At 42.0% G+C, this 20308-nt stretch overlaps 2 protein-coding genes across 4 annotated transcripts; one reads left to right on the top strand and one right to left on the bottom strand.

The window, feature by feature from the left end:
• The first annotated feature begins 5763 nt into the window (after window positions 1-5763).
• LOC105919424 (protein FAM181A) lies at window positions 5764-6978 on the top strand. The gene is made up of 2 exons (XM_012854731.3): window positions 5764-5855; window positions 5942-6978. The coding sequence occupies exon 2, from the start codon at window positions 6018-6020 to the stop codon at window positions 6795-6797; it is 780 nt and encodes a 259-aa protein (XP_012710185.2). The 5' UTR covers window positions 5764-5855; window positions 5942-6017; the 3' UTR covers window positions 6798-6978.
• A 233-nt stretch (window positions 6979-7211) lies between these two features.
• Window positions 7212-19399, bottom strand: LOC105919429 (ankyrin repeat and SOCS box protein 2). Of its 3 annotated transcripts, none has more exons than XM_021311841.2 (8): window positions 19234-19399; window positions 14248-14387; window positions 12804-12959; window positions 12460-12705; window positions 10899-11070; window positions 7881-8472; window positions 7631-7784; window positions 7212-7490 (listed from the first exon to the last, which is right to left on the bottom strand). In XM_021311841.2, the coding sequence occupies exons 1-8, from the start codon at window positions 19368-19370 to the stop codon at window positions 7351-7353; spliced, it is 1737 nt and encodes a 578-aa protein (XP_021167516.2). In that variant the 5' UTR covers window positions 19371-19399; the 3' UTR covers window positions 7212-7350. The 3 variants fall into 3 exon arrangements, with proteins under 3 accessions (XP_021167516.2, XP_021167517.2, XP_012710194.2); XM_021311842.2 differs by lacking the exon at window positions 19234-19399 and adding an exon at window positions 14645-15382; XM_012854740.3 differs by lacking the exon at window positions 19234-19399 and adding an exon at window positions 14645-15377 and having other exon boundaries at window positions 14248-14417.
• Between the last annotated feature and the right edge of the window lie 909 nt (window positions 19400-20308).

Consider the following 20308-nt stretch of genomic DNA (forward strand, 5'->3'; position numbering starts at 1 on the left):
ACAACACATTGTGACTATTAGTTAAAGGAACGGACAGGAAACTAGTAAAAAAAAAAGCAACTAAAGGCGGTTGCCTCCCATCTTCATGAATTAAAACCTTGTGAAAATTGTCCGATTCGATTTTTACCTTCTCTGTAGTGAAGAATCTCCTGACCACCTGATGACCCTTGACTCATCTTCCTACCATCTGGTTACCATCATCATCCTCCCGATCTAAGTGCTGCCTTTCACACCATTTCTCCTTGAACTCTCCTGAACAGATTAGCATCTATTGCTATCAACGAGACTCCCCTCACCTGGTTTATCTCATCTGTTTTTATTTGAGTTCATCCAACTTGAATCCCTTTGTTCAAATTACTTTTTCTGTCTCTACTGGTGTGCCTCAAAGCTGAGTGTCAGTGCCACTTTCATTAAAAAAAAATTGGATAGAGGAAACTGGGACATCACAATCAATGTTAAGTCCTCTCAACAAAAACTTTTCAAATGTCAATGTCAAAGAATATATATATATATATATATATATATATATATATATATATATATATATATATATATATATATATATATATATATATATATATATATATATATATATATTTGTAATTTTAAGTAATAGTTTGGTGACAGGTAAACAACAAAAACTAACCTTGTTTTACTTATTAAATGAGAAATAGCAACATAAACGTGCTTTTCACGTGAGGAAAAAGTTAGGAAACCATATCATCTGTTGATGACAAAACGGCCAACAGGACTTTTTTTTTTTTTTTTTGGAAAAGATGACATTATAACATTTTCATTGCTTGTGGTCCTAGAAAGTTCTGCTATCAGGATGATTTCAGTTTGGCTAGTCTGACTCCTTTTGTTTGTAATTACTTAAGTGAGACACTTCTTGTGGCAATCTATCATCTCTGCTTGCCCCACTTCTTACTTTCAGCTGTGGGATGTTTGAGGGTTTTCTTGGCTGTTAGTTTTTTGGCAGATGGTCCCACAATTTTCTCAAACATCCTCTCATACAGGATTGAATGCATGGTGGACTATGAGCTGGCCAAGTCATGCGCCAACAAAGTTTCCCCAAACCATGATTCTTCCTCCTCCACACTTTATATAGCTGCTGTCCAAACTCTAATTATTCATTTTTATAGTAGTATAGCCACCTGTACATATATTCATAGTACATTTAAACTCTGTTATAATAATCATCTGTGTATTATGCTATTGTACATATCTGTAAAACTCTATTCACAGTAATATCCACCTGCTACTGCACTTCTGGTTAGACCTAAACTGCATTTCGTTGCCTTGTACCTGTACCTGTGTAATGACAATAAAGTTGAATCTAATCTAATCTAATAATCAGTGTCAGGTTCTTTTCTTGACGTGATGTATTTGGTTTACGTCAAACATTTCCTCCGTCCCGGTGTCAAGATAACTCAAACTTTCACTTATTCATTCAAATTACAGTACCCCAGATAGTTCTGGCCTTTGTTTACGGCCCCTCCAGCAAACGTTTGAGGGTTTCTTTTGGAGAGCTACATTTTCCTCTTTGCAAATGGAAGTCATATTTGTGTTGTCTCTTTGTGATTGTAAGGACACTCACGTATTGCCAGAAACAAGAACCTGCTGTATGGTCCCTAATGGTGAATTTTTGTTTTTGCAGACTCCTTTCAGAATCCTGTATTCTGTTTTCAGGATGATTTTTGCTTAGATTGCCAGACATGGGCACGTTGGCAGCTGTTTTGTTTGTCCTCCATGATTGAATTATTTCCTGTACAGTGGAACACCTGATTTTAAGTACTTTTGAGGCCTTTTTAATCCCTTAAAACACTTATAAGCTTTTACAATCTTCTCTCTGAAGGCATACCGCTCTTTGGATGTCAGCATGGGTTTCACTCTCACTTCAGCAGTCAGCAGCACCAAAGTAAATGTCTGAGGTTTAACAAAGGAAAACCTCCTCAGAATGACAAGTAACAATGCAGTTTGGTGTCCTGATTAATTTCTCACCAGATATAGCTTTTTTTTTAAATTTACAATTAACTTACGATTTTAAAAGGTGTGTTTTTTTCTGTTACATTTTTATCTATAGTTCTCCACTTTCTTAATATTGTTAAATTGATATTAAATGTCCATGTAAATATGTTAGAAAAACCTTTTCCTCCGTCTTGGCTTATATTTTGGAAACACAATAATAATTGGACGATACCCGGTTCGATTTCTCCTCTGTAAATCATTTTCTAAAGTTCATTGTTTTGTGGTTAGTTGCTCTGATTCCTGACTTTGGAGCTAACCTTCACATAACATTAAAAAAAAAACACAGACTCTCCCTCATTGAAGTCAAACCTTCACATCCGTCCCTCTGAGAACTGGTATAGTCTCAGAGGGACCAGAAAGACATAAAGGAATAGCTACTTGTGAGGATATTTTAAAAGGGTTTGCTCACGATTCTATATTTAGTCATTTGACAGACACTCAAGAAGTCTAAACAAAGCAACAATATGTGCAGAGAATGTGCTTTAAATATCACACATAGGCCAACACCACCCTGCACTCTGTCTGCATTATTCTCTAAATTGTGCCTTCTGTGTTTATCATTAAAAAAAACCAAATAACTATAATGACAAATAATCCCTTCATTTTTCCAAATGTATTCCTTTTTGCTCAAATGTTTACTCATTTTTCAACATTTGATTTTGACAACCACATGAGCTTCAATGCGTTAATCATATTATGATTAATTAGTGTTACAGTTTTTAGACTTCTAAAGTCTGCAGAGGCTAATTTCTCATCCTTAAAACAGAACAAATGATATAAAATCTGTGGAAGCCACAATGAGCTGCTGGCTGCGGCTTTTTCTGGAGTTTGCATCGAGTCAAACGTCGGAGTTAAACAAACTTGTATTTGTTAGATATGGATCTTTCTGAGCAGGAATAAAATTTGTAAAACAGATAAATAATTAAAAAAAATATATATATATTTAGAAAGTTGTAAAACTCATGACCTCAAACCAAGAAATGCCTAACAGGAGCCACCAACATCTTATCCTCAGTCCACCATTCATGCTACATATGCTTCCTCTTTCTTTTTCTTATTTCTTTTCACTTCAAAAGCACAGGAGTGGTGTGACAGGCCTGTGGAGGGGTGGGGGAGGGGGTCCCCATTGTTAACCAGCCTTTTCAGTTAAACACAGAGGTGAGGCAAGGAAGAAGAGATGGGGACAATAGGACCACAACAAGAGCGATGCACTGCCTGACAGGAAGTACCAGAAAATCACACAAAAATCTCAACATCACCCCTCAGCGAAAGAGTCATAATTAAGACTGCTCAAAGTAAATAGCCTTAAATCCTGATGTATGTTGCAGATATTTAGGAGATCCCCAATAGAGAAACGTATAACTGAGATGTACTAGAGAAAACATCCATCTTTGGACATCCATATGTCTAAAGATGGAAGATTAACATCAAATTTAACATTACTGAGAAATCCATGTCATAGATAGATAGATAGATAGATAGATAGATAGATAGATAGATAGATAGATAGATAGATAGATAGATAGATAGATAGATAGATAGATAGATAGATAGATAGATAGATAGATAGATAGATAGATAGATAGATAGATAGATAGATAGATAGATAAACCAAAGTAAATTACTTGTGAAATTTCATGTTAATATTCAAAGAACCAAGAGGAACCGCCACATTTATCCCTATTTAAATATTTAAAAAAAAATCACGCACAGACACATAACATCAGGTGTAAATGATTAGAAAATTGTTACTCAGGAAACTCTCAGAGGTTAATGTGTTTAAGCGTCAAACGTTTAGTTTCACGTGTTCCTGACTGCTGAAGTGAAGGTAAACGCCATGCTTAGATCCAAATAGCTCCAAATAGTGGTGTTATGAAAATACCTTCCTATCCTTTGGTGTTTGAATTCTTGGGTTTCTTTATGCCTTTTTTACTTCGCTGCTCATCTCATCTAGCCACTGCAATTTTAGTTGATGTGTTTGTGGAATAGGTTGTTGGCTCTTTCTTGTGTTCTGTGTAGATCTTGTAATATTTCAGTCAGATTTATTCCTTGTGCTTTTCTCCATTCAGTCCGCGTTAATTACTCTCCTCTCCTCAGCTCCTCTGTTTTCAGAGTATCAACTGTTTCTCATCCCCACCTGATTGCTCTTTACTACACTCCCTCAGTATATAAGCTTGCTGGTTTTGTTATTTGCAGGTATTTTCTCACTGTTGATATTCTGTTGTTCTTCTTTGTGGTTTGTTTCCCTGCCCTGTTCTCCATATATGCTCTTTGCTCCTGCTGTAAGTTGTTTTTGATTTCATCATTAAAATCCTGCGTTTGCCGTTTTTGTCTGGACTATGGCTCCTTCACATCATGGCATAAACATTACTCCTTGAAAAGAGCCTAATTTCAAATGTCAAGCATGAAGGTGGGAGCGTCATGGTTTGGGGGAAGCTCTTCTGCAGCAGAACCTGCTGGCTAGCTCACCATCAGAATATCAACCACGAAATCTACCGTGGATCAGAGGCTGTGTGAGAGAAACCTGAAACATGAACCACAAAGTACCAGGAAGTCCACCAAAAACTGTCTGAGAGTGAAAAAAGTGTAAAGTCCTGGGCCGAGATAAAGCCCAGATAACTTAAAATGAGTTGGACACGTAAAAGAGAAAAAAAAAAAACAGTTTGGTAGATCTGTACATGAAGCTTCTCACTGAAGTTATGATGGGTGTAAGACTAGCTACTCAGTGTCCTAATCTTAACCAGAACCTAAATCTGCACTGATATTTAGTGAGTGAGACAAGGTTAATTGTTTTGTTTATTCACAGACAGACAGAAACTAGATTAAACATTGATTTGTTCTTCGAGATCTAAATATTTAATCGTGTGGCCTCGTTTTTTTTTGTTTTTTTTCACAGGCCTGTTAAGTCTCACCTCTCATTTCAGAGCTGCTGTGCTTCAGCAGAACGATACTTCCCCAGCTCAATAAAGGGATGAAGCTCAATTAGCATTTCACAAGTCCCATTTCACCCCTCCGTAGCAGCCTTCCCCGTGGAGCCCATGCTTTTCTGGGGATTGTCCTGTTTTGGGCCCTTGTTGCCGTTGGCAGGGTGACAGTATTCGAGTGTGCAAACTTGTGCCATTGTCCTCTGGCCAGAGGGAGCCATGGAGACCCCATAATATGACACAGGAAAATGTTTGCTGATGGCAATTCTATGGGCTTTGTCCGACTCTTTCTCCTTCATGACGACTCGATTTAAGTCTCTAAATGTTTGACTACAAATGCAGGAGTGCTATCCAGCTCCTTCCCCTTTGTCCCGCCAGGTTTGAATGAGTAATTCAGCCTTTGTGTCGCTCGATTGAGGGGGCAAACAGAAAGACAAGATTCTTGAGCGTCCAAGCCCCTTTCCATGGTTATGCGCTCTTTAGATCCCCCCCCGCCCACCAAATCCTGCAGCTGACACCCGAGGAAGGCATTAAACCTCAACTTTAACCCGTGCGACAGGAAGTTAAAACAGTTCCAACACGGTTGAGGGAATTATTTTAATTTTTTTGTACAAAGGGTAGTTTTGGAAATGTTACCTCCAAGCGCAGTTTAGGGCATATATTGCGTTACCCAGGCTGGGCTTCCCAGATCTCCATGGCAGCAATTTGCGCTGGTGAAGAATTTGATACCAGGGCGCTTGGACACTGATTGGAGTGTATTGTGAGGGGCCTGGGGGTCGCTGATTGGTTCAAGGGAAGGAGCATAACTACAAGGAGTTTATATTCATTCAACTTGTTGAAGTGCCCCTGCAGTCTGGAGGGAAGCTTTCTACAAGGACGGTCTCTGAAGAAATCTCAAGAGTGGTGAGCATGAGTATCTATCATTAAATTGTGAGGTTATGGTGGTGCGCAATTACGCAGAGTCTAAAAAAATATATTATATCTTCCAGATTGTGAGGGTGGATCATGCTTCATATTTTTTAACATGGACTGACGAAGTGAGCCAACGAGTTTCTGTTAAAAAAAATGTCGAGCGCAGACAGCGAAGTTAAAACGTTGCTCAACTTTGTGAATTTGGCATCAAGCGACATCAAGGCGGCCCTGGATAAGTCCGCTCCGTGCAGGCGCTCCGTGGATCACCGGAAATACCTGCAGAAACAGCTCAAGCGCTTCTCACAAAAGTTCTCCAGAGTCCCGAGATGCCAGACGCTCAGATCTGCGGACTACAGGTGCGCCAGAGCTGCAGGAGCCGAGCGCCAAAGCGCGGCGGTGGTAGACGAGGCCGGCTCCGACGCGCAACACGCTCAGAACGTCGGAGGCGTCACGGAGCAGGTGCCGATGAGGAAACGACAACTACCGGCCTCGTTTTGGGAGGAACCCAGGCTAACCAAAACTAAGAGAGACAAATCCTGTTTGGATTTAAGAAGAAGCAGCTCTGGGACATCTGAAGGAACCGAGAATGAAAAGAGGAGAAGGAGTCAGGATGACGCTCTAAAGACCGCGATCTCCTCATCCAGCCGGCGCAGCTCTGTGGATAAAGAGGTCCTGAAACTGGATCTGACTTCCCACCACTCCGTGAGCTTCTGCGGCTGCTGGCCCTTCCAATTCCACGGAAACCAGGTCCTCCACAGTCAAATCGTTGTGCCCCATCCTCCCGTGAGCCTGTGGAGCAAGGCAGCAGGGCCAGAGCCGGAGAGGCCGGAGCATCCTTATGGACAGAAACTTCACACGCACGTTGTGGTCAAACCAATACCGACCAAACCTACAGCTCAGTCACCGATCTTCAGCGTGTTTGGATTCATTTAATCTGTCCACCACACCAGAAGCTGAAGCTCTGACTTTTCTTCTTCCTGTTCATGTTTTTTTTTTCTCTTGGATTTTTGGAAACCGGACACTTCCATAAGCACTTACTAGAATGCTGCGTCTAATCTTGATGTTTAAGCTTAAAGGAATAAATTGCACTTTTCCAATAAACTAATCAGCCTCAGCTTTTATGTCAGTTCATTTTCAGTCTCGGTGTCCAAAGAGAGGGAAAGATGTGTTTTTTTGTTTTTGTTTTTTTGGTTCGCTTTGAACAACAGAGAGCTGTCTGTCAGGTAATGTTTTCAAAAATGACTTATTTTTAAATAAAATACTCAAATTCCCCCAAGAATCTCTTTTGGCACTTTACCCATCTCTGAGGGCTTCTTAAAAACACAACCTAAATGACAGAATAAAGAGCCTTGTTGTCACATCGTTTAAAGTATAAATAGACATTTATACACCAGAGAGCCATTATAGGTTTAAGATATGAAACATGACTAAAAAAAGAAACAGGAAGATAAATATAGTCGTGCATACAAAGACTAAAATCTGAGGTTTATCTATTTAGGTCATCAGGACTCAGATATGTTTTCAGTCTGATTGGCAGAGGCAAGCTGGCAACAGATCTCCTCCTGTCTCTCCCCATCTGAGTCCAAATCCTTAATCTGCAAAGGTGCTGCAGGGGACGTGGTGACACTGGAAGACAGGACAAAAAAAAAAAAAAAAAAGATAAGAAGCATTGCTGAAAGAAAAAAAAATGCAGAACATTTTTCCTTTGAGGAACTGAAAGCCAAGCGTTTCCTTTGTGTGTGTAACGAGTTTTATCTGACACCTACACGACTTCCTCTTGATGTGGTGCCATTCTTCTCTGCTGTCCAGGAGCTCAGTGAGCTTGCTGCACGGCTGAACGTGACCGACGTGCTCCAGCAGCATGTCCACGATGGGTCCGGCCCATTTACTCATAGCTGGGGTAGAGATCCACTCACAGAACTGAAAACCATTAAAAAAAACAATCTTTATGAGTCAAACAGGAAGTTGAATCACCAGTCAGTGTGAAAGGAGCTGGGATTGTTTGTTTTTGCGCACCTGTGTTGCCCTCTCTGCCCTTTCATCACAGTTTAAAGGACGTGTACAATCATATCTGTGGCTGCCAACAGTTCCTAAGCTGGATTCCCTTGATGGAGGGTGGGGGGCAGCACCGTAGGTACAGGTGAAACAGGAGAAGGCATCACAGCCGTGGTTCAAAAGGCACCTCAGCAGAGGTAGATTACTCTTACAAAGTGCAACAACGACCGGGAATGTCGTGGCAAATGACGGCAACGGTGCGTCCGTATCGGCCCCTCGCTCCAGAAGCAGGGACACGGTGCTGACGCAGCCCTGACGCGCAGCCATCAGCAGAGGGCTGACCGGATCCAGGCTCAGGCTCGCACCGGCGTTCACCAACACCTCCGCCGTCCTCCTGCTGCCGTGGGCGACGGCGAAGTAGAGCGCGGTGGCGCGTCGGTCGGCGTACTGGACGGAGTGACCGTGTGCCAGAGTGGCGTTCACGTCTGCGCCCGTTCTCAGCAGCACAGCCGCCGCGGCGTGCCTGTCGTGCTGCGCCGCCAGGTGCAGGGGGCTGATCCAGCTGTGCCGGAGCTTGGCTCGGCTCGTAACGGGGACGAGCAGGGAGACGATCCTGAAAGCAGAGGAGACAGTGAGGAGAGGCAGCCACGCACGGATATGGAGATTTTTCCTACTGTCGCGTTGCTGGACGTAATACAGGCATGGATTACAAATGACAGCATGTGAGGATATAATGAACAGTATGAAATTGACCTGGACAGAGTTGTTACACAACATCCCAATAAAGCAATCTTACATTGAGCCCAAAATATAGTTTTTTTCCAGAGATTGTGAGTGTAAAACAGTCAGAAAATGTGATATTTATCAATCTAAAGCTGTTTTAATAAACTGTTTATTTATGCTGTGTATAAATGTTACAATATTTCTTGAATTTAATCTTATTTTGCTGGTTTAGCACTTAGTAAGCTTTTGAAATGAGCGATAATTAATTCAGGATCGGGTTTTAACCTTTAAAGTGCTAATCTGAATGCATTTTTGTCTCTTTTCTAGACGCTGTGTAGACTGCCTCTAACTGTAAATCTTATATAGATAGCTATTTTATATGAAGCATAAGAAAAAAGGTTTGAAAAATTTGTATATTTTTTTCTATCAATCCAACGCAGCGAGGTTTGGGCCATGAGCTGGGTTGCAGTCTGACTAAATAAGGTCCAGAACCAGTTTCATCAAGTCTGATGCACTTGGGTATAATATGAAAGCACAACTGTTTTATCTAGCTGTACTTAATATATTGCTTATTGTGCTTTTTGGTGCTTTAATCTTTAAAGTCCCAGGAAAGACCATGAGACAAGTCAGTCTATCCAACGAGATGTTTACAACTCATTTCAGGAGTCCAAGTGAGGAGGGAGACCTTCCCGGCTGAATGACAGCTGCGTCCAGATATTCCTCGTCAACAGCGTCAGGGATCCGTGTGAAGGAACTGCACCTAAAACTGCTCCCAAAATTAATTCTCAGATGGAGGAGAACCCCTAGATCAGAGTTAGGCTTATGGCTTTTATTGTGGAGGAGCAAAGGTGGTTCAGGGTTGATGTAACAAAGCTGGCAAAGCAGCTAACTTCTCCTTTTCCTACACAAACCTGCCTTTAAAAGCCTCATGTTTACGTTTCATAAAGCAAGAGAAGTTTTGCTGAAGAAAAAAATCTTTAGTCAGCTAATATCGCTCCAGATATTACTACTTTACGGTAGTTATTATCATACATATATATATATCCATCCATCCATTTTCTCACTCGCTTTATCCCTCATGGGGTCGCGAGGGGTGCTGGTGCCTATCTCCAGTATTTCAATGGGCAAGACGCGGGGTACATTATATATATATATATATATATATATATATATATATATATATATATATATATATATATATATATATATATATATATATATATATATATATATATATATAATTGATATTACTAATAGCTAATTATTCCTTCTACAAGTGTTTGGTTCCAATATAACTAACTTACAGTTGATGTGACAATGTGTAGATTAAGTGAATAAATGAATAATTTTCCTACTTCAGATGAGTTATTCATAGATTTTAGAGTGAATAAAATGTTATAGATTAGCCCGATAACCTTTTTGACACATAATTGTGATTAAGAAACTTACGTATCGTTAGATTTAATGGTCAAACAATTATAAGTCTCTATCATTTCCTAAAACTGTACACAGTGACTTGGCATCGATAAGCGCAGTTTGAACACATTTTGTTTATCTGCACAGATTAAAAAACAGGAGCAGGACTAAATTCTAAACAAGACCTCAGTGCCGCTTGAGGGTCAGATAAAGATGTTCTGTTTATGTTCTAACCGAGCAACGACTCTTTGGCTAATGTTGGAAGTTCTTTGTTTCACCAAAAACTGGTTTTGCATTGCAATTAATTCAACAGCATCACATGCTCCCTGTATTAGTCAGTGTGTGAATTCAAGTAAATGAACTACATGGATTTTATTACAGTATTTTTTTCTTTGTTTTAAAAAAATAGCATAAAAGAAAGAAAAACTAGAGAAAGAGACACAAAAGGAAAATATAATGAGAGAAATCTAAAAAAAAAACTACTAACCTTAAAAAATGGGGGGAAAGTAGCAAAAAGAACGAATAAAGAAAATGAAAAGAAAGCGAAAAAGAAAAAAGTTGAAGAAGGAAAAAAAGGCTCAGAAGAAAAATGATGTGACAATGAAAAGGAACAAGCATGTAACATTAGATGTGGATCTCGTCAGAAATAACTTCAGAAACTTTCCACTTGGTTACGTCATGTGTTGCGCTGCACATTCACTTTGCAGATTTGAAACAAACCTGTCGCTGTCATTCACAGGGGGGGTGGGGGGGGGGGCGCTCTATATCCCTCCCCTAAGGAATGGATGTTGTTGTTTGACATTAAAACAGCCTTTGCTACAAAGTAAGATCACAATATGCTGTTACCGAATAAACCCCCTGGTTAGTATCTGAGTATTAAAATTAGGTACGCAGACTCACTCATGGTGACCACACTGGGCAGCGACGTGTAGAGGCAGCAGCCCGGAGTCGTCAGGTTTGTTGGCGTCTGCATTCTTAGACAGGAGTAGAGCGACAACCTCCTTGTGTCCATTCTTGCTGGCTTCATGCAGAGCTGTGAGGCCATCACATGTCTGCATGTTCACATCTGCGCCTGAAAAAAAAAAAAAAAAAAAAAAAAAGCAGCGCCCCTTTAGAGGACATAAAAATCAAAACCAAAGCATCAAACTGTGAATGTTACGGAAGAGGATTAGTAGCCTCGTGAGACCATCCTGATCTCGCGAGCTTTCAAGGTTTCACTCGCAGATCAGTCTGGATACTCTCCGTTAAAGAAAATTTGGAGCAGTTCACCAAACGAACGTCCAATCAGCGTTGGCTTTGAGGCGGGTTGAGGTGTGACGCAACGAGAAGCGCGACAGTTCAGTCTAAAGAACATGGCGGCTTCAGCCGATGAAACTAGCGTTAGCGTGGCTATCGAGCAAGTTTTATCGGAATTACAGAGTATTTCTTTGCTGAGCTAACGAGCCTTTACCTGCAGCAGCAAGAGTAGCTTGGCTTGTGGTTGTGTTTTCATCGTCGCTCGTAACAGAGTGACGACGAATCTGATTGGTTTATTTGGCCCGTCTATCACCAACATAGGCCAATCAGCTAACCAGTATTTTCGCCCCTTCCCAAAATTACTTCAACGGAAGGTTTCCAGATGGATATGCGGAGCAAATCTATCTGGTGGAGTCAGGTAGGAGGATTAGGGCCATTCAAAAAAAAATAATAATAATAGAAAAAGGCATGTAAAAAGTCTATTCAGAATCAGAATCAGAATCAAGTTTAATCGCCAAATAGGTTTGCACTTACAAGGAATTTGACTTGGTATTGATTGTGCAGACAAAAAATAAGAATACAGCAAAATAAGAAGCAAAGGATATATACACGGAAGCTGTATACACTCAGCAAACTGTGCCTCAATGTAACGCAGAAGCTTGTAAGTCCTGAACGGGGGAGAGAGACAGTGTCCAGATTCACGGGCGGCTCTTGGCCTTGTTCATAAGGCTGGTAGCAGATGGGAAAAAACTGTTCTTGTGGCGTGAGGTTGTGGTCCTGATGGACCGCAGCCTCCTGCCGGAGGGAAGTGACTGAAATAGTCTGTGACTGGGGTGCGAGGGATCAGCTACAATCTTCCCTGCACGCCTCAGAGTCCTGGAGGCGTACAGGCCCTGGAGAGATTAATGTCAGTTCTGACATTAATCTCAGAATTCTGACTATAATCTAAGAATTTTTACTTTTTCTCAGAATTCTGACTATAATCTCACAATTTTTACTTTTTCTCTGAATTCTGACTATAATCTCAGAATTTCTACTTTTTCACAGAATTCTGACTTTTTTCTCAGAATTCTAAAGTCAGAATTCTGAGAAAAAAGTCAGAATTCTGAGGATAAAGTCAGAATTGAATAGATTTTTAATGCCTTTTTTCCCTTTTTTATATATATATATATATATTTTAATGGCCCTAATCCTCTTCCGTAGAGTGTTTTCTGAGGGCAGCTACCTTTACCGACGAGGTAACACAGCGCCCTCATCAGTCCTCGCTGAGCCGCCACGATAAGCGGCGTGATGCTGTAGGTGTTGGCTGGGTTGACCGTGGCCCCGGCTCGGATCAGTATCTCGCAGATCTCCGTGTTCTCCCTGGAAACGGCCTCGTGGAGCGCCGTCCAGCCCTGAGCGCACCGCTGGTTCACGGTGGCGCCGTGCAGCAGAACAAGCTTTACCATGTCCACATTTTCCAGCTCACACGCTGTGGAGACAGAGAACTCGTCATTTCACACACACACACACACACACACCCGCGTGTGTCATGGGCCTCCTCACACATCTCTGATTTCACAGCTGTACCTTTGTACAAAGGAGTTTCTTTGTTGCTGCTGCAGATGTCGGGGTCAGCGCCTGACTCCAGAAGGGACAGCACGCAGGGCAACTGTTCACATGACACGGCCAGCAGCAGCGCCGTCTGCTCCTGCAGGGTCCGTTTGTCCACTGAACCTGGATGGGCTGCAGCGGGGGGGGACAACACAGATCCTTAAGCATCTAGAAAAGGTTCCAACAGTGCAACAAAACCTTATATCACTGAAACATTGCTTTCATGTGACCACTTTGCTAAGCCACCTCATAACTGACCTGTAACTTCCTTGCTAACGTCTAAGGCAGGGCTCACCAACATGGCGATAGCTCCTCCAGTGAGCTAAATGTAAAATGTTACTTTATTCCATTGCTCTTCCTTTGGAATCACTCTTGCGTTTATATAGATTTTAAAATGTCAATATCAAAATTTCAGCCGCTTGTATCCAGGATCTCGTTCTTTTGGTCCCGATCCATACTTCATGACCATAAATGAAGGTCAGAACACAGACAGGCTGGTAAATCAGGAGCTTTGCTCTTTGGCTCAGCTCTTTCTTCACCACAACAGACCGGATTAGCCCCCACATTACTGCAGAAAAAGCCCCAATCCTTCCGTTAACTCATGAATAGACACCAAGATCCTAAAACTCGTTCGCTTGGGGCAGAGACCGACCCATGAGGGGGCAGTCCACCTTTTTATAGTGCAGGACCATGACCCTAGAATCAGGAATTTCAATTTAGAATTTGTTTAATCTTTGTTTGCTAAAATTATACATAAAAATAATAATGTTTTTTTCAAAGGGGCACAGAAAAAAAAGAATGAAACAATAAAACAGGGCGATATTTTATTGTTTGATAATATTAAGAGAGATGGAACTGCAGGTTTCAGACCCCCGATCTAGCAGATGAAAACTGTGAACCCAGCTCAAAACGGCTGAAGCTAAACGTGAAACACCTTGATTTTTAAATCCTTGTTAGAGTAAAACTGTATAGGTAAAAAATAAAATTGGTCAAACTGACCAATCAGTTATGGTTTCTTCACCAGTGCATATAATCGTTAGACGTGTGTCTAATGTCGTGTCTTTGGTACAGGGGCCATAACAGGGGCCAGGACCATTTCTACAGGGACGCTGGCCCCTGTGGGCCCCTATCTAGAACCGCCCCTGCCTAGAAGCCTAGATCTTAACTCCTGAAACGGCTCATATGTTGAATACAGAGCCGTTAAAATGAGTTGACTAGGACATTTGTCAGGTTATTTGCACACAAAGCTTCTACCTCTTTGTTTTCAAAGTTTCCCTCTTAGTAGTTTCCCTTTTCCAAAGCTGCAGAGGGGTTTTACTTTGCTCTTTCTCTACTCCTCAACAATAACCCCTGGATGTAACAAAGGCAGTTTTAAGAATTAAGAGTGAAGGGAAAGAGCTGAAAGGCAGAATGCTTTTACCCTTCAACAGGGTCTTCAGGCAGTCAGTCTGCCCAAAATAGGCAGCATGGTGCAAAGGTAGCCATCCATCTTTGTTCTCCTTCAGCAGGCTGTGGGAGGAGGACGCTGCCAGATCATTGAGGGCTTCCACATCTCCACTCCTGATGGCAGAAACCACAGGGTGAGCATCCCTGGAAGGCAGGAAAAAACAGCGGGGAAGTTTGATCACAGGTGGAGATTAAGGGATCCTCATTCAGCCCCTTTACCCAAATTTCACTCATTCTGCAAAGCTAAGCTGAAAGGCAGTAATCATCAACATAACTGTGCACCTTTTCATGAAGTGGCGCGCACACAACACTCGTGCGCCCGCAAACACGCACACACGAACGCACCAGGCGCCCTGAAACAAAAGACTCACTCCGGCGGCTCTGGCGATCCTCCTCCGCTGTTATCTCCCTGCAGTCGAGACACGTCGTCTCCGCGTTTGCGTCCCGCGTTACGGAACTGGGATAAGTAGTCGGAATAGCTGAATTTGGTCATTGTGGCGGCGGATTCGTTGGCGGCGGCGGCGCGGCGACGGACAAGCGGCGGCGGCGGCGGAGGAGCGACGCGCCGCGCCACGCCGCGCAGGGCGCAGCTGCTGTCGGATTATTTTGGGAAGGAAGCGTCAGGCGATGGCTGGACGGTCGCAGCCATATATGTCAAAGACTCGGTCATCCAGAGAGATAAGGCCGACGGCTCTGGAGATAACGGAGTCTGCGCTGCTGCCCTGTCGCCTTTGTATGGCCGACTGCTTTCCAGAACAAACCATTAAAACTGCTATAAAATAAATAGACTTAACGCATTCAGTGATTCACGAGAGCCAAAGTAATTATTGTCGTCAAGAAGCATGCGCCAGAATTACAAAAACCTCGAAAAATGGTCATAAAATACCGATGATGGGTGTAATTATTTATAACAATCAACCGTCATAAACAAGCTTTGTTAAAAAAAAAGGTTAAGATCAAAGCTTCATCTGAGAAGAAGAAAAAAACGTCGCAATATTTTGTTGTCTTGATGTAAATGAGCGTAAAGAAGTGAACTATTTCTATGGATCACCAGCAGAGAGAGGTGCGCCCAACACGCCTGAAACAGGATCTCTGCGCAGACCTCATTTGTTTAGCTCGTCAGGTTTCAAACAAAATGCAAAAATAAAAAAATACTATTATTTATCTCAGTGAGCCACTCAAGTTCAATGAGCGGCAGTTAAACCAGCAGAGGGAGGGGTTGACTCCGAGACAGATAAAATGCAAACCTCTGACGTCACCAGGAAGTCGCCGGACAGTAAAATTCATAGTTTAGATTTGTGGGTATGTGCCTACAGGGTCCTTATGGAGCGTGTTGTCTGCACTTTATTTTGCAGATTAGGACATAAAGGGGGCTGGAAGTGAACAGGGGTGGTGATGGTCTGGGGCACACGTAGCTTTACAGCGTTGCTTCTGCAGGAAGCCACAGAATTTGCTGCTATTCAAATTAAAGCCACCTGCAGTCAGAGGAAAAGCCCCAGTTTTTTAGTATATGTGTGTAAAGGGACAGTCTGTGACTAATTTGGCTTTTAATTAGCAAAAAATCAAGTATTTGCTTTTATAAATACATATTCTGGCAAAGTCTAATAACATCGCCTCAAAAATAAATGCTTTCTCATCACTTAGAATTATTAGTTTATAAATACATGGGTGTGGATGCACCCACTGGGAGGTGCCATGCTGTGTCGCTATTTCTGATTTTAGTAGCTAAGAAGGGGACAAACTTGTCAGCCACACGCGTTTTCCTCTATCTGTCTCCTATATGAGGACGTGTTGTCGGTAGTGGAGGAGTAGAAAACAAGCAAAGACGACCGTAGATCATTCTATTTACCGTTTTCTGTTGAAATGAAGGACCATCCTTACTCTTTGTCCAGCGAGAGGAAAGAGAAAGTAACCAAGAAAAGAAAAAGAAGTAATAAATGGGAAAAAACTAGAGTCTATATTGGCGCAGCTATTATAACCAAGTGGAGATAATTCATGAAGGAGCGGGGACTCTAAACTGATGCGGAGGTTGCAGGCTTTATGCTGGGCATGTCAGTTAATTCAGTATAACAGTGAAGTTTATTTTTGGCTTTGTGTTAGAAACAGGGCAGTGTGGTCCAGCTACTACTCTGTCCTCCCGGCAGAGACGGCTCGGTTGTTCGTCTCCTTCTCCCTCTAGTGTGTGTACGGGGAGAGGTGAAGGGATATCAAGTCTATTAGTAGATCGGTACAAAATACACTGATTGTTCCATTTATGAGATTCCGCGGCTTCTGGAGTAATTGTTACGCGCTTAATGGCGAGGTTGTTTGTAATTCATTTGTAACAATCTTACACTCTGGGGCTTTATGTTCAAGGTTAGAGATCTGCTTACTCATCAAGATTGAAAAAAAAAAACGTCAAAGAGGCAAGACTTAACAGACAAATTACAATCCTGTAAAACTGTCTCTGGTGTTGGAGCTTGGAGCTGGGAGTGAAGTTGTCCTCATACTCTGGAATCAGTATTTCCGAGTTCTCATTGGGGAGTGCAGCAGGAACGTCTGCTGAAGTGGTAATACTCTCTGGGAAAGCCGGAGCTTCCAGGAAATGTGAAATTTAGCCTCCAACATGGCTGCCGGTCATGCAGAATGCAATGAAGGTGAGCGGTAAACTCAGTTAAAAAAAAGTAAGGAATGTGTATTTGGCAACAAATTTCATATTGTTGGAAAGTCTGTTTATTTCCCTTTTAAATATTTCTACATTTTAAGGAAAATGTATTTGTGGGTGGCCACATTTAAAAAAAAAACAAAAAAAAACGTTCAAATCCTCTCTTACGGAGCCCTAGAGTAGTCATCGCAAAATGTTTTGCCTGTTGAGAGAATGTGCGCTCGTTTTACTACATTGTGCTCTCGTTTAACTATATTTAGCACTCATTTTACTAAATCGTACGCTTGTTTTACTAAATCGTGTGCACAATTTAGTGAACATGGTTATAGAACATTGTGTGCACGATTTACTTAAACGTGGCCACAATATGTAAAACGTGCACTCAATATTGTCTTGACACATGTAAACATGAGCACGTTATAGTATATTTGAGATCTCGATCTACCAAAACGCACCCACGAATAATTAAAACGTGTGCTCGAATAAATTGTGTGCACGTTTTATTAATTCGAGGGCTCAATTAAAGGAAACATGCTCACAAATTATCACAACCTGAAAAAAAATATCACTTAAAGTGAGCTCTCCTGGGCTCCGTGCTCTCTGCCAATACCAAGCAACCTTATTCTGCTATAGAGCTTGATTGAAGTTTGAAGAGATATGGAGAATTTAACAGTTCATTCATTAAGCCAGCAGGGGGTGAAGTAGTGCATGGCAGCACCCTGCACATCCACAACATTCAGGCTTTCCTCCTTATGCTCGTCACAAGCTTGGTCACACACTGCTGTGGGGTTGCATCCTATTCTTCAACCAGCATCCTCTCCAGGTCAGCCACTGTGGTTGTGTTGATCACTCTGGCACCACAGGTGGTCCCACAGGTTCAGCTGGGTTGAGGTAGGGACTGCAGGCCGGTGGTCCCATCCTCTCCGCTCATAAAACCTGGAGGTTAACTCTGAGTTTTATCATCTTGGAGGATTGAGTTTAGTCCCTAGGAGGGGAGAGATGGGCTAGACACTACTACACTGGCATTGAAAGAGAGGATCTGACAAGTATTTGATGTGTGCGACCCATATTTTTAACAATGCTGCTCAACCTACATATGCTTTTTCTTCACAAATGTGGCATCAGTTAAAGGGAAATAAATAGGATTTCCAGGAAAAACCTAAAACGTAACATTGTGGAGAAATTATTAATAAAACAAGAGCAACTAAGCATAAATTCACTTACCTTTTGTGTGAAGGTAACTGAGGGTTTATATTGCATTAAACAGTGGAACAAGTAGTGCTTTAAAGTATTTGTTCTCAAACATGTTCTTTTATGTTTTAACATGTAAAATCTAAAGAAATAAATTGTAATCAGCTTGTGTAGCTTATAGTAGGCGCCCTGACAACATTTTTTTTCCGACAAACTCATGTCTGATGTTATTACCATCTCTGAGGCACAAACTTCAGAGGTAACTCAAACACAAGTGGGATTTGTCAACTGTTTTGTTGCAAGTTGTTGTTAAAGTCGCAATGTTCATAAAATAGTTAAAACTTTCCCTACGTTTTAAATGCAGAGCTGCCAGATTTGATATAAAGCTCTGGGCCGTTCGGCGAGCTCAAACACTCTTCCTTCACATTTATGACTTCAGGTGACGCTGTCGTCGTATTTCTGACTGGGAACTCAGAAAGTCTAACTTCCGAGTTCAAAGAGAACAGACCAATAAACTATTGTGATAAACTGCTGTCCAAACAAGTCTTAATCATGTTGATTCATGTCTGATTTACACACTTCATGCATTTTTTAAAAACAAGTTTAAAGAGCATCTCCTAGTGTCTCGTTATCCTGTTCTTGAGTGGCGGTGGGATGCAACAAGAGCTGGACAGAGGGACTGGGGCTCCTTCTGCTGTAATGCGGGCGCTGCTCCGGTCTCCTGTGGTGAACAAAGAGCTGAGCCAAAAAGCAAAGCTCTCGATTTACCGGTCCCTCCATGTTCTGACCCAAAACTATGATCATGAAGTATAGATCAGGACCAAAAGAACGAGATCCTGGATACAATCGGCTGAAATGCACTTCCTCTGGAGGGCAGCCGGTCTCTGCCTTAGGGAAAGTCCAAGGAGCTCCATCTTTTGGGGGAGCTCAAGGTAGAGCCGCTGCTCCAGATGAGGTGGTTCTGGCCTCTGATCAGAATGGCCCCTCGGGCGTCTTCATTTGAAGGTTTTCTGGCCAACCTCAGAGAGAGGTTTGATGGATGGATAGATGTCCATGGGGAAGCAACGTAATGCATAACAGTTTGCAACAGCCAGATTAAGCTTATAACCAATCTCTTTTCCTTACCTGAGGACGTTTGGTGAAATGAAGAAGCTCTGGGAGCAGGCAGACAGTCGGCGCTTGAAATCCCTGTTCAGTCTGTTGTAAAGAAACCTGGTTCTGCTAACTGTAGTCATCGCTGGAAGCGTCTGAAGGACCAGCATACACAAATAACCAGAATCGTCCGTGGGAATTAAATCTGAAAAAGACAAGTTAGAACCTGGGGATCAGCAAAAAAAATAAAAAATACTTACAAATCTAGGGGTCTAGAAAGATGCCTGGCGTGATAAAGAGCGCAGATTTAGAGAAGGGTTCAGCACACACTTCATCTCCTCATTTAAAGAAGATGAACGGTGTGCTGGGAGAAATCAGAGAGCAGCAGCAGCTCAGCGTTTTGAAGTGGGATGCCTTTTAAGGGCACGAGCAGCTGGGTTCAGTTCCAGTTGATTCTCCTTTGCAGAGTTTATGGGTGCAGAACCACAGTGACGCGTAGCTCGGGGTTAATCATAACAAACACGGCTAAGAGAGGTGCTTTTTTTTTTCCTTTTTACTGTAACAAATGCAGAATTTTCATCATACTTTTAAACCAGCAAAAATACACAGTCACATGTAGAGACAGTAAGAGCAGCAGCGCGAGCACAGTTAGATAACCAGAATTAATGAATTAAATCCATATTTTAAAGACTCACCACGACACAGGCTTCTTCATCACGCTGCTTTAGAGAAGTTGCTCTTTGCGAAGCTGCCGGCGGAGTGTGAAAACGTGCTGCAGGAAGCCAAGAATGACAGCTGATATTGGTTTCACAATCACTTCTGAGGAAGTGTTTATTAAAAATGCTTCCTTGTAGTAAACAGGAGGCGGCCTCGAGCTTTTGTCATGCATGTTTTGCCACCACGTTTCATCAAAATCCATCAACGATGGAGGAGGCAGAGGGGATAAAAGACTTCAGGTTGTCCATGACGAGGGCAACATCTAGCGTTAGGGGTCATAGCTGGAATGCATGATCATGGTTTCATGTTGTACAACAAGATCAACAAGCAAGAAAACAATTAAATGTTTTTCACAGTAAAAAAAAACTAATCCACAGTTAAGTGACAAAAA

The sequence above is a fragment of the Fundulus heteroclitus genome, chromosome 19 (assembly GCF_011125445.2).
Source record: "Fundulus heteroclitus isolate FHET01 chromosome 19, MU-UCD_Fhet_4.1, whole genome shotgun sequence".
NCBI classification, from domain to species: Eukaryota; Metazoa; Chordata; class Actinopteri; order Cyprinodontiformes; family Fundulidae; genus Fundulus; species Fundulus heteroclitus.

Excerpts from the sequence above, each read along its gene's own strand:
- LOC105919424 (XM_012854731.3), top strand. The coding sequence starts at position 6,018 with ATGTCGAGCGCAGACAGCGAAGTTAAAACGTTGCTCAACTTTGTGAAT.
- LOC105919429 (XM_012854740.3), bottom strand. The coding sequence starts at position 14,766 with ATGACCAAATTCAGCTATTCCGACTACTTATCCCAGTTCCGTAACGCG. Across the intron at positions 14,418-14,644 it reads GGATCGCCAGAGCCGCCGGA|GGATGCTCACCCTGTGGTTT; the intron begins GTGAGTCTTTTG and ends CCTGCCTTCCAG. Across the intron at positions 8,473-10,898 it reads GCCCAGTGTGGTCACCATGA|GATCGTCTCCCTGCTCGTCC; the intron begins GTGAGTCTGCGT and ends CTCTGCTTTCAG.